The 14,115-nt window shown below is 31.8% G+C and overlaps 1 protein-coding gene across 1 annotated transcript; it reads right to left on the minus strand.

Moving 5' to 3' along the window:
• Positions 1 to 2,593: 2,593 nt before the first annotated feature.
• Positions 2,594 to 4,073, minus strand: LOC117908290 (agamous-like MADS-box protein AGL61). Its single transcript, XM_034821901.1, has 2 exons — positions 3,528 to 4,073; positions 2,594 to 2,929 (listed from the first exon to the last, which is right to left on the minus strand). Exons 1-2 carry the CDS (start codon positions 4,071 to 4,073, stop codon positions 2,594 to 2,596), a joined length of 882 nt encoding a protein of 293 aa, XP_034677792.1.
• Positions 4,074 to 14,115: the final 10,042 nt, after the last annotated feature.

The raw sequence follows: 14,115 nt of genomic DNA on the forward strand, positions 1-14,115 counted from the left end.
ACTATATAAATGTATACAAAAGTAGGCCTCAAAGTTTAGAATCCATTAGCCTCTTCTACATCAACTTTACAAGTGATTTCCAAACAAAATTAACTCAATTGTTAGCTTAAGAGCATCCTCAAGGAGCACCTATTTTAAGAATTTCCTTCCTCTACCTAAGATAAACTGTTCATGACTAGTTTTGGAAGAGCGCCACTTTATATCATTTTCTGCATTTTCATTCCATTATTTTTCATATCTATTTTCTTGTTTTTTTTTTTTTTTTTAATTTCACATGTCCATCCTAGGAAAGCTCCTTCTATGTAGCTTAGAAAAGATCAACTGACAACTCCTAAGATTCTTCCCAAAAGATAATAGGTATTGAGGATCATGAAAGGCAACTTACCCTTTAAGGTTTCTCCCTAATCTTCTTTAGAACAAGGTACAATTTCCTAGATTTTTATTTACTCAGTGCTAACTGGTTCTTAGCTTTTATGATAATCAGTGTCAATGAGTACTAATTAGTTGGTCATGGGCACTAGGGTTTGAATACAAACATACCATGACCTCCTTAGGACAAGTGCTCAACCTTTAAAAAAGTCGGTGAACTCTTTCTAAAAATTATTTGTCATTAATATTTATGTAAACTCATCATTACCAGCCCCAAATAGCATCTTCTACGTTAGGGACCTTAATTCCCAATGTAGATGCTCAAGAGTGGCCTGTGCACAGTGTGTAAGTTGAGTTTCAAATGAAAATTCACTCTAAACCCATGATGTAGAAAATCCCAAGACTTCACTGTAACCAAATCAGCATTCTAATGTATATGAACAAAACCAACAGAAGATGCAATTCATCTCAGGATTGAACAAAATAAGCAAATATTTATATGGTCATAAACCAAAAAGCGTCATCATAGAACTCATAAAATGAGAGTATTATCCAAAAAGAATACATGTCCATCAAAATAAGAAATAAATCAAATCTTTTCCAGAAAAAGGAAAGAGAAAATGTCAATCAGTAGAGGTCTTGGCTTCTTCAGCATTAACATCGATGGTAAGAGTGGTAGCAATGATGACTTCAGCATCAGCTTCAATCCAGAACTCTGAATCTCAGTAAGAGTGGCAGCAATGATGGCTTCAGCATCAATAGTGGCAATCTACCCTCCTACTAAAACTCCACCGTGACTCGATTAGTAACACCATCAAGAGTAGTAACATGATCTTCAGTAGCTAGCTACACAAGCAATTTCCGTTGATTGAGCCTCATCACCCTTCATTACTTGTGTCTTATCAACTACCTGATGATCTTTAGGTCCAACCATTGATTCCCAATAAGAAGAATCTGAGTCTACCTCAATAATAATAACTGACTCAACTTCCTTTGCATGCATGTCCTTGCTCTCTAGTCTAATTAGTACCTTCTTGATGCTCTTCCTCCTTTCATCTTCTTCTTTAGCTTCTTCCTTAGCATGCACTTCATTAACATCAGTGGCAACAACATCAGGAATTCCCCCCTCCTGAAGGTCTACATCAAATGAAGGAACCTCGTGTCCCTCCTTTAGCAATAACAGCTTCACACATTCAGTTAACAGCTCCATTCTCCTGTCCATCCTTTGCATAAATTGGAGCCTTACTTGCATAAAATATGGAATATCTCCTGAACATACAGTGGGGACAGTAGGAATAGTTGAAGAACCTTGTGTAGAACTTGTGACTAAAGGTACATGGGCAACTCCCTTTTCAACTATTCTAACCATCTGCCTCATCCTTTTCTTTGTATTTCTTTCCATTCTGCTTCCTTTTGTGTACAGAATATTTCAAAGCTTCCACATTGTAAAATTCTGTAGCATCAAATTTTTCCTCATTCCCACTGAATTTAAACACATTTTCTCATTGAATAGCCAGTGACAAACCTGGACAATGCCAATGCATACTTCTTGCTGTGAGAAGTATTGTTTTCTTTCACTTTTTCCACAAAATATAAAAACGTATCCACCATACCCCCTTACATAAACAATACAATTCCTCTAAAGAAAAACCTTTCCTCTCTGTGACATGTCTATAAGGAGAGAAATTGGTTCTATACACCTGATCCACAAACCATAGCTCCTATGATGCCTCTAGTCTTCTAGCAGTTGTGGGAGAGCTAGAACCACAAGGCACTAAAGTGGCCACCATCCTCTGGAAAGTAAGATTGGTGTAAGGTAGAAAATTTCCTCCTTAAGGTGGCATTGTGGGCAACCCAAAAGCCTGTGCCAAAGATTTTTCAGCTACCTTCCCCTCTCTTCCATTAATAGAAAAATGTAACACAGATTTTCCAGGGGCTCTCCTCTCAAAGATAGCATAAAAATCTCTCACCACAATATGCATGATAAAAATAATCTATGAATACATCATAGGCTCTATCCCATATCTCCTCATTAGCTCCAGTGATCTCATTGTCTCTGGAAAAGTATTGCATTCAGGCACCAAATAATCACTCTCTGCTAATAAGAATGCATTCCGGTCTCCTTTAGACTGGTGGTAGTCCCCTTGTCACTAAATTATGAACTTCTTTAGTAACCACAGCCTTTCCCTTCTCTTTTTCTGTCAATTTCTTTCAATTTCTTTGGCTAAACTTTTTCTATTTCTTTATCCTTCTTCTCATCTCTTTTAGCTTTCTTTATGGCTTCCTCTGGAGTCGTTTCAGTTTCAGGTTCTTTCCCCTTCCTCTTCATATTCTCTTCAGTTGGCTTCTTACTTGGTCTAGTTGCTGCCACATTCTTCCCCACAGGAGACTTCCCTTTCAAAAGAGATTGACCCTTAGATTGCACCTCTTTTTCTTTACCCTTTTTGTTATTCGCAGCCTGTAGTGATTGTTCGCTATCTATCATCAGTCTAGGTGATCCATCAATAATAATTCCTCCTATCTGCTCAATGACAGGTTGTACATCAATCCTTTTTTCATTCTGCATTTTCAGAGTGAAAACTAAAATCCGAAACATATTTCAAACAAGCTTGACATTTCCAAAAGTATATATTCATTCAGAGTCGAACAGATATTCATTGAAAATAATGAAGGCATATTAATGAAGAAAGGATACAAATGGCAGAGTTCGTCCAAACATTCATTCAAAGCCGCAAAATCTATCTAGAAGAATCATTGCACATGCATATGTTAACTTTGAAGAACCCTCAAGAGCATCATGCTCATCTGTTTCTACTAGAATCATTACGATGGAAGAAGGATTTACATCCTCAAAACCTAAGAATATTAAGTTGTTAGGTCAGAAGCCACATAAATATAGAAAAACCCCATTATTATGAAGATAAGGAACCTACACAAGAATCACATGATATATCACCCACATCGACTATTAAAAAGACTTCTTTTCAGTGAGGCAAAAAGAAACTTAATGAACCGATATCACATTTTTGGCTACTCCAACACAAAACCCATTACACCAAAATAAAAGCATTGAATCATTATTCTTTGATACTGAAATGTTCAAGACTCTTAATAATGCAAAGCACATTTATTTAGCATGGCCTTCTTCCATGGCCAACTGTTTGGGTATCAGATGGTGAAGTTGAAGATGATGCCATGGTCTGTAGCTCCTTGATTTGGAGTTGAACATGCTTATGAAGCTTTTGAATCAGATCAGCCCTTTGCTTGAGACCATCCATATCAAGCTCAATAACAGGTTCTTCCCACCAGCCCTTGCTCCGGTCTAGTCTTTTTTTCTTGATTTTCTTTTCTTGCTCCTTGGCTGCTTTCATTTGCTTGCAAGCATCTTTATAGTTTTGGTGAAGCTCATTAAGCCTAACACGACGGTAAGGCTCAAGAAGATTTTGGGTACCATCACATGGTGTATGGTTTTCACTTAAAAGCTTATTAGTAATTGACTTGATACATGGATGACCAAATGAGAATGGCTTCCCATTCGGGGAGAAAGTTAAAATACCAACTTCTGCACCGCAAAGGGTAGAAAGCTCACTTGCCTTTCTATAGATCCCAGATCTACGCTTCGAGAAGGAAACAAGGCGATCCTCTTCATTGTTCATCCTTCTCATCTCAACCTTTTTATGGCTTTTGGCTTGCTTCTTCTCCATGACCAAAAAATTTTATGAACAAAAAATATTTCAGAAGATAGAAATGAAAGGAATGAGATGTTGAGCAGCTTGATGGTGGTCTAATTAAATAGGACAGCGCCATGCAATTATCATCTGTCCATGTTTAAAAAAGATTATAGGATAGAAATTTATGGTAATTAAGTAGGATAATGGCAGGAAATGACCTTCTTTCTATATTTAAGAAGTTTATATGATGAAATAGTTAATTAATTAAATAGGATAACACCATGAAATTAACGTTTTTCTATGTTTAAAAAATTTAGCGAGTGCATGATAAATTTTGCAAGTTAATAATGTAATTCTTGGATATTTAGCTATGATTTTCATCATCATAGTCAATTTTTCCTAATATGATTGATAAATATTTATAGTGGAGTCAAGTTTTTCTATATGATTGAGTTAAAAAAGAAATTAATATTATCTTGAGAAGAAGTTTAAAAGGTATATAATATTCACAAGGAAGAATGCTTTTTCATCTCATTTTGATTCTTGAATATTACTTAAGATAGCTATTTATTTTTACAAGATTTTTAATAAGAAATGCAAAAAAAAAAAAAAAGATTTAAGTCCATGCTCAAATTAACATATTTTTCAATCCAATAAAATGTGAAACAAAATGAAAGATTAAGGAAAGTTGATATGTCATTTCCAATGCATAGAATGAAAATGCAAAACTGGACATGCATATGATTAAAGATATTATGATATTGTAGATACTTAATAATAATAATAATGTAGAAGGAATAATAATAACACCAATAATAATATTTTTAAGAGTACAATTTTTATTTTTATTTTGAAAATTAAAAACATTTATGTAATGGGTTTTCCTACCAATTGGATGTTTAATAAACAAGTAAAATAATTTGAAATGATTTTTGCACCTATATACATCATCAAGTTGAACCCAAACATACTAAGAGTAGGTTTGAGAGTGTTTCTATTCGAAGTATTTTTAATGGAAGTTAGAAAATGTTTTTAAAATAATCATCTATGAAATGTTTCTTCATAAAACATTATAAGTGATTTTTCAACATTTTCAAAATTTTAAAGTATTATCTAAATTTTGTTAAACACCTAATCTTCTTTTTAAAAAAACATTTTTTTAAAACTAAAAGTGTATTTAACAATGATTTTAGAAAACGTTTTTAGTTTTTTTAACATAAAATTTTTTTAGTATTAGAAAAGTTAAAAATATTTCCTAAAATCACTATTAAACGGACTTTAAAAGTGCTTCCTATAATCACTGTAAAACGGAAATTAATTCACATGATTTCCAATCTTCTTTGTAAGATATATTAAAAGTTGTGATTTATGGAATGATGAATACTTTCATTTTCAATTAGTTCAAATTAGGATCACTACTACTGAATGATTACTGATGAGAGATTCTATCTGTTACTAGTTTTTATAAAATCTTCATTTGATAAACAAGTTTAAATTACAAAGCACTGGCCTTATTATGCTTCTCCTCAATATACTACATTTCTACTTGGAGATAATAAAAAGTTAAAAGAGGAAGAAGAAGATAAAGGCTGGAAGGAATAAGTCTTCCCTGGAGGATGGTTATGCCAAGTTCTACTTCTAATTAAAACAAACTAAGGATTATGCCTACCAAAAGTTGAACGATATGTATAGATTTAGGATTTAGGATTTACTAAGAAAACAAGCATATTTTCTCTCTTCAAGGTTTTGCGGGTCTCTAAAATAGATTATTGAAATGATATCTTCTCTAGGTTCTAAATTTAAAATATTTTATTTATAAATTCTATAAATAGTCTGCACAATTAATAATCTTTCATTTTCATTTCCGCTTGTTAAAATTTCATGTACTATATTTTTACTTTACATGACAATCTTGGGGTAAAATTGCTTAATGGGTTCGATAAATTAGCAAGACAAAATAAATAAGTAATTATGTAGTAAAAGGACTAAATGATAATTAAGTTAAAATCTAAGATTAACACTATACTAGATCAAATCACTAACCAAAATTTGCCTATAAATATAGATATGATATTTAATGATCTTCACTATGATTCACGAAGGTACACAAGAGAAGGGAAAGGAAGTTTGGAGATTGTTTGACTTTAATAAATTTAACTTGATATTCAAATTTTTGTACACAAGAGAAGGTACACAAGAGAAGGTCTTTTTGTACGTGATATTCAAATTTTGTGACTTGTTTAAATCTATTCAAAATAATTAATCAAATTGAGGTCAATTAAGTATCAATTTGAGTTAACAATGAATTCATTGTTATTTTAATTTATTGATTTCTTCTAAAATTGATTCAAGTAAATTTAAAAAAAAAATACTTGGGAAAAGAACAATCTCAATAATAAAAATATTATTTGGATACATTTCTTGTTTTTTATTTTTATAACTTCTTTTTTAAAAAAAAATTAAAATAGAAAATAGAAGAATTTTTCTAAATTTATCTTCAAAAGATAATGAATTTTAAAAAAATTAAGATATAAAAAAATTTTACTATGTCAAAAAAATTTTAAAATTTAAAAGTAAATTTTAAGGATATAAATTAAATTGACTCTTTTTATATAAGATTTATACTATATTCTATTTTTTAAAATTAAAAACAAGAAGTGTACTATGCAAACAAGCTCTAACCATTCCAATTAAATGAAGATCGATGACATTAAATATCATTATCATATGAATAATGTATAGTTCTCTTATAATCCTAAATCTAAGCTTGAAAACTAGTGATGTGGTGAAAAGTAAATTTTTGGTGTTCATGAACTTGTCCTTAACTTCTCAAATTAGCCTAATCAAATGTTCAAAAATCATAGTTACAATAACAAATTATCTACAATTAACAATCAATTGATTAAATTGATGTTAATTTGAAATATGAAACTGCATGCAATTTCAAAACCTAGATTAAGTGTTCTCAGAATTTGGTCAATGATTCTCATAAAGCTTTAGCATATTTAAATCCTTATAATTAACTAAACCTACCAAATTGTAGTGATTAATTGATAAGTGATTTGGTTTAAAATTAAATAAATTGTAGAAAATGTGTTGAAACTTGATCATTGTTGATCCAGTTATGAACATTAAGGCTTGACCTCAACAATTGGCTCAACACCCTCCTTGCGACTCACAAGATCCTCACTTGAAAAGAACATGGAAATAACTAATCACAATGAATGCAAGGCCTAACCAGTAATCTGATGACACAAAAATTGGGATGGTCAGTCCACATATAAACCAATTTTCCTTACATTAGCATAATATAGTACGAATATTATTAAAATTACTATAACATATATCAATAATTGAGATTAAAAATTCAATTCATGCTAATATAACCAAACACATAATGATATGTGCCCATCATCATATCCATCAACACAATTGATCATATGGCAATTCACTAAGTCAATGCCCTTTCTCACATGGTACTAAGCACATTCACATTATGTAGCAGCTATTTACTAGTGTCCCAGCCATCTGCTCACATGGCACATTAACTAGGTAAATTGGATACCAATTTTACCTTGTCTCATAACGTTTTTATTGAGGATTGTATAATAATATTAAAAGTAAATACATTCCATCAAAGAACATGATATGCATTTTGAATCCCTATCTTACAAGCTTAAAATTTAGAAAAAAAGGTAGTTCAATATGATATCAAAGCTATTAGATTATCGAAGTGTACCTAAATCACTAGCTTAATACCTCAAGGGGAAACTCAAATAGCTAGTCATACCCAACAATAGAAAACTTGTTTTCATTTAAAGCATAAATTCACCTACTTCAAGTCTGAGTTACCCAGCAAAAATGCAATAACTAGAAATTACACTCAAAATTTGGTGACAAGGCTAAACAATACTCAATTCCAATACACAATCGTAAAATGATGCTATTTTCACCAATACAAGGTAAAGAAATTCACAACCTATAAAACTGATTTCATAACTTGCGAAGGTATTTTGAAAATTGTAAAGGTGGGTTTCATGACTTGCGAAGAGGGTTTTGTCACTGCACATTGATACTTTCTTTCTTGAATTTTTCTAGATTATAAATTAAGTCGAACACAAGATAATGAATTAGTAAAAAAAATTTAGTAATTTCTAAAAATGATATAGAACGAGAAAATTCATCTAGAATGATCATATTATTTTTCCCTTTTCATATAACTATATCTTTCTAAAGTTTATTTCCATGAATGAAGCTTAAACCTTTTAATTATTTGACAAGTCTAACATTTTTTAAATAATTTTAGGTGAAAAATCAACCAGATTAGTACCATAAATTTTTAGATCAAAACTCATATAGAATACCTCCATTTCGATACTCTTAACTATATTCTCTCTAAATTTAATTCTTAATGAAGAGTAAGACAACAAATTGAACCCATATGTCAGGATCACTAAACATAAAGAATGTCATCTTCAAATTTGTTATACCTTACCACTTAACATCCATAAAAAGTACAAAAAAATATCCTATTAACATAAGAAATCCATTAGTTATGTATGTGAAAGAGAAGTGGATTCATGAGTCATTCCAAACTTAATTTCAAAGTAATTAGAGGTCCTTCAATGACACAACCAAATTCGGTGGGTGTTCTAGTTTGCTACAAGTATTCTTTTTGAATATTTTAAAGGGTTGAAGCTAAGTCAAAACTAAATTGAGCCTAAAACACCATCAAACAAGGAAATAAGGAAAGAGAGTTTAGGCACTTATGAGATTGGAGTTAGTGAGGCATGACGGAGCAATGTCTTTAAAGTAGATTCCCCTTTACCAAAGATTAATCTCATTATATTAGGGAATTTACATCTTACTTCTAAAATTCAAATGCAAGTATGACATCATTATGAACATAAAGTCCCAAGGTATGAAACCCCAAAAAGAGATTGACCCAACTTAAATGGGATATGATATCTTCTTTATGGTCTAACATTCTTACCAATACATTATCCTCACTCTATTCCGGATTATAATCCCTAATAAAAAATATAGCTCTCAAAGATTAATCTTAGTGTAATAGGGAATTGGCATCCTACCTCCACAATTCAACAACGAAAAGCTTCATGTAAGGTGCATTGAATAGGAGAAGGAATTGAGAGTTTGAAGAGTTCCTCTAGAAGATGTAGGAACAATGGGTATGGTTGTAGAAAGGCTACAATAATGGGTATGGTTGTAATATGGCAAACACAACTGCAACGGTGTTAGTGGCGAACTAAGCTACAGTAGGGTCAAAGGCAGAGGATTGTTGGCAGGCAAAGTAAAGTCATATGATGGACTCCAACAATGGAGCACTTTCCTTTGTCTTTGTTTTTATCATGAATTCTAGAATTCCTTTTGATATCAATCTTTTTTCTTTTTATTTGAATTCTCTTCCTATTTTTAGATCATTTGCATTCTTAGAGCATTGCCCTTGCAAATTGTTTGGGACTAGCATATTTTTTAAGTCCATACCTTACCAAGTGATGTCAACTGCATTTGAAGAACTCAACTTTTTTCCAGTACTTGGATTTCCTTTCTTATTCTAAGTTGATGTTCTTATTAAGGACTCCAAAGTTCCCCGGCGATGGTAAACTTATATTTAGGGGTACATAGATCAATAGTGCAATTCTGCTAATTCATTGAATAACACCTCTTTAAATTCAATAATGTTTCATGAGTGATCAATTCTTGCACATGAAGAGTTTGAATTTTGCAAATGCAAGGTCCCATTTCATCACAGATTTGATAGTGCCTTCCCAATTTAGCCCTGATTTTTTCTTTTGGGTTTCTTGTGTTGTTGAGCACTCTTTTGTGGCATAAAGTCACCTATTTTAAGTTCCCTGCAGTGAACCTTTTTATCATATGCTCTCATTATAGTGTGATGATAGGCTACAAAGCGTAGAAGAGCCTTTCTCTCATCTTTCCTCCCTGTCATCAAGGGTATAAAGCATTTGTTGGCTATGTTTTGGATCCTCAAGCAATTTTTCTTTTAGGGTAAGAGTTTAATCTTTTGTTCGGATGATAGCTTCCATTTCATAAAAAAGCACAAAAAGTGTTTCCCCTTATCACTTTCGTGAAGTCATTCAATATGTGCATAATACCTTAGGCACTTGCTCATCCCACTTTCTTTTACTTTGCCCCAGGCGCTTTTAAGTAGTCCAAAATGGTATAATTTGACATAGCGATCCAAAATTGTACGATTTGATATCTCATCTTGTCCGTTTCCTTATGGATAACAGGGACTTTCTATTTCATAACTTTGACAACACTTTGAGTTTATCGTTATTGAATTGGAGGCCACTGTCAATCACCAAGATTTTAGGTATAGCAAATAATATACTTCCAGATCAAAAGACATACTAGCTCATGTTCTCTTTTATGATTGTAGGCTTCTAGCTCAATCCATTTCGTGAAATAGTCGGTGCCAACTAGAAGAAAGCACTTTTGCTTGGGTGTTGGAGGCAACAAGACTACATCTCAAGCCCTCACTGTAGGAATAGCCAAGGATTATTTAATGTTTTTAAATTTTTAGCCAGTTACTAGATCTAAGGAGCATATATTTGGCAAGCAACACACTTTCTTGAGTAGAGTTGTGTATCTTTTTGCACATGGGACCCTTATGTGATTACTTTGTGAGTGAGGGGTTGTCCCCTAGTAGTATGACTACTGCAACTTCCCTCATGGATTTCTTGATTACATTCTACGCTTCTTAGCCTGAGAGGCATCTCAAATAGGACTCGATAAAAGATCTTTTGTACAAGTAGTCATCTATTAAAGTATAGTGAGCAACTTTTGTCCATAGCTTATGTGCTTCTAACTTATCTATAGGGGGATGGCTAATTGTTAGATAGGTAATGAAGGGTATCCTCCAGTCCTTTACTAGGGAGCCTTTGGAGGCAGAATTTAATTATGTGCCCCCATCCCCACAAAATCCTCATAGCTGGGTAATCGAATAGTAGAGATTGACTTACACACTTACGACTTGCTAATGCAAACTACACCAGAGAATCGACATCTGGGTGGCTTCTCATGGACATTGTTGACTGCCGCATTTAATAAATTTTCTCATTAAATTCTTTACCATGCACACATGCCAACTCATTTGTACCTATATCCTTCACCTCAAACTACCCTTTCAATTGTTGGACAACTAATAAAGTCATTTCGTACCCTCAAATTGTGAACTTAAACTGCTATGGCCATCTGAAGCCTAATGATTAATGCCTCATATTCAGCTTTGTTATTGGAGGCTTCAAGGCCTAGCTCAATGACTCATTCCAAGATTGAATTGTTGAGACTAGTTAACACCATTGTAGCCTCCTGACCCCTTTTTAGTTGCTAAAATATCCGCCACTAAAATCTCTTATTTTTCATCTACTGACGCATCAATTTCACTGATTTCTAAAAGAAAATAAACCAATACTTAACTTTTGATGGCTTTTATATGTATTTGTATCTTACGTCAAATCCCTAAGAGCTCAGGATTTTAGAGAACTAACCTCAAAGGATGCTCAACTAGTATGGATATGTTATGGGCTAAAAAGTAAGGTTGTAACTTCCTTGCCATAGTAAGACCAAAATGAGTTTCGTAAGAGGTGGGTATTTTATTTTTGATTCATTCAGCGCTTTACTAACATAATTGATGGGAAGACGTTCCTATTCTTCTTTTCTTCTCATGATTGGACTAATAGCTACATGGAAGGCCACTAAAAGTTTTTCACTTAGGACAGGGGAAGACAAGACTAGAGAAGGAATAAAATACTTTTTAAGTTAGGACATTCCATCTTACCCTTCTTTGATAAAAGCTAATAGAGCAGAGAACATCAATCTACACACCTGGATATAAATCATCCTAAAGCTATGGTGAACCAGTCTGTCTGGGGCCTTTTTTTTTTTCCTCAAACAAAAGGTTAGGTGGAAGCCCAACACATCACATATGGAGAATAGGCGGGAAGCCCAACCCAACCACTATAAGACTTAAAAGATTTAAAGGGTTCTCATCCTTATCAGCTTCTGATGTGGGATGAGTTTTAAAAAACCCATCAATTAACCATGGGGTAACTGGGGGTAGGGTTGAACCACGGACCCTTAGTTCACATGTTAGGTCATTTTAAAATTTCAAATTAAAACTAAATTAACATAATTTTTTAAAGTTTTTTTAATATAAGCCAAATAATGTAATATAAGTAAAATAAATTATCAATAAAAGAATTTTCTTCTATTTAATATATTTCTTCACATTTGAATATTATATATATTTTATTTATAAAATTTAAAATATTAATATATTTATATTTATTCATGTTTTAAGTTTAGTAATATCAAAGACAAAAATTAAATATTATTATTGTTTAATTTATATATATATATAATGTTATCGATTCGATCGCAAAACTATAAACTAGTTATTTTTCCAATTCAATGATCGATCTAATTTTGAAAACATTAGTGGTTGATGATCCCCCTCTATAGTTTGGATAAGCAAATTGTTGATATATAATTCCATAGTTCTTCCAAGTCATTTTGAGACTATTGTTGACAACATGATTTGTAAGTGGCAATTGAAATGATTTAATCTCAAAGATATGGCAGTATAATAATAAGTACCCTTATTAGAAATAAAAGTTGTTTCATGTTTGAGGATTCATTTTGATTTGTTAAAGCCAAAATAAGCACCTAGAAAAGATAATTGGGTATAGCTTGCCATTAAGTCCATCAAGCGGTCCATAAGTGGTAAAAGAAAGCAATCCCTTGGGTATGCTTTATTGAAGTCAGTGTAGTCTATACCACCCTTCATTTCTCTTTTTTACTTTTTATTTTCAAGGATGACAATAATGTTAGCATTAGCAAGCCAAATTGGATATTGAACTTCTGATCTTTTGTTGCATAGAGGTTAGGAATAGTAATAGGGCAGTTTTTTTCCGGTACCCACCCCGTCCCGTTCTATTAGCTTAATGAAACAAATTTCAATTTTAACTAAACAGATTTGAGACGGATTTGAGAATTTTTTTAAAATCTGGGGTGGGTTCAAATATTACTTTATCCCGTCCTGCCCCGCCCTGATTATATATAAAATTAATTTTTAAAATTAAATTAATTTAATTTTTATTTTACTATTTTTAATATATAGATAATAATAAAATATTTTTTTATAAAAAAATATAATAATTTAATTATTTATAAAATATATTTATTTTAATATAATTAAAAATTTTAAAAGTAATTTTTTTAAAAAAAAAAGTTAAACGAGGCAAGACAGGACAGGTATAAGAATTTCTCATACTTGTCCTACCCCATTCCACCCTGTTTAATTTTTTAAATGGGACGGGGATAAGAATTATTTTGAATATATGAGGCGGGATTGGGATGGGGGCGACCCATCTCAAACCCACCCGTTGCAATCCGTAATAGAGGTGGCTTAAGGTATATAATATTTAATCCATAAAGGACAATAATTGGGTTAATTCCCTCCATATCCTGAAGATTCCAAACCAGGGTTGAATTGTATATTTCCAATAGTGAAACAAAAGCATCTTTTATTGCCTTCAACTTGATTCTTAAGGTAACTTCCTTTTATTTCTAAGTTGTAAGCCAAGTTGATTTTTTTCTATATTCTCTACAGTTGATATGGAGTCCCCACTTTTCCCAGTGACTTCTTGTAATCAATATAATTCTCATGACCATAGGCTAAGTTTTTTCATTATTCCGTTCATGGTTATGCAATGACATTTCTAAGCAACTAATTGATTTCCCAATATCTTCATTACTCCATTATAAGAAAATTGTTTTTAAGTTAAAGAACCAAAAAAAAAAAAAAAAAAAAAATTAATTTTATAAAGGTAATGGTGTTTGGCAAATTGTTTTTAAAAACAACTTTCAAAAACAAAAAACAAAAACCTTGTTTGAATAATTTGTTTTTAAAAATAAGTTTTTATTTTGATTTTATAAAAACACGATAAATTTAATTTATATAATATTAATTAAATTTAATTCAAGTCTTATTAAAAATGAATTTAGTCTCGTAATTATAAATAAATAAAAA

Source organism: Vitis riparia, chromosome 19 (genome assembly GCF_004353265.1).
Source record: "Vitis riparia cultivar Riparia Gloire de Montpellier isolate 1030 chromosome 19, EGFV_Vit.rip_1.0, whole genome shotgun sequence".
Classification (NCBI taxonomy): domain Eukaryota; kingdom Viridiplantae; phylum Streptophyta; class Magnoliopsida; order Vitales; family Vitaceae; genus Vitis; species Vitis riparia.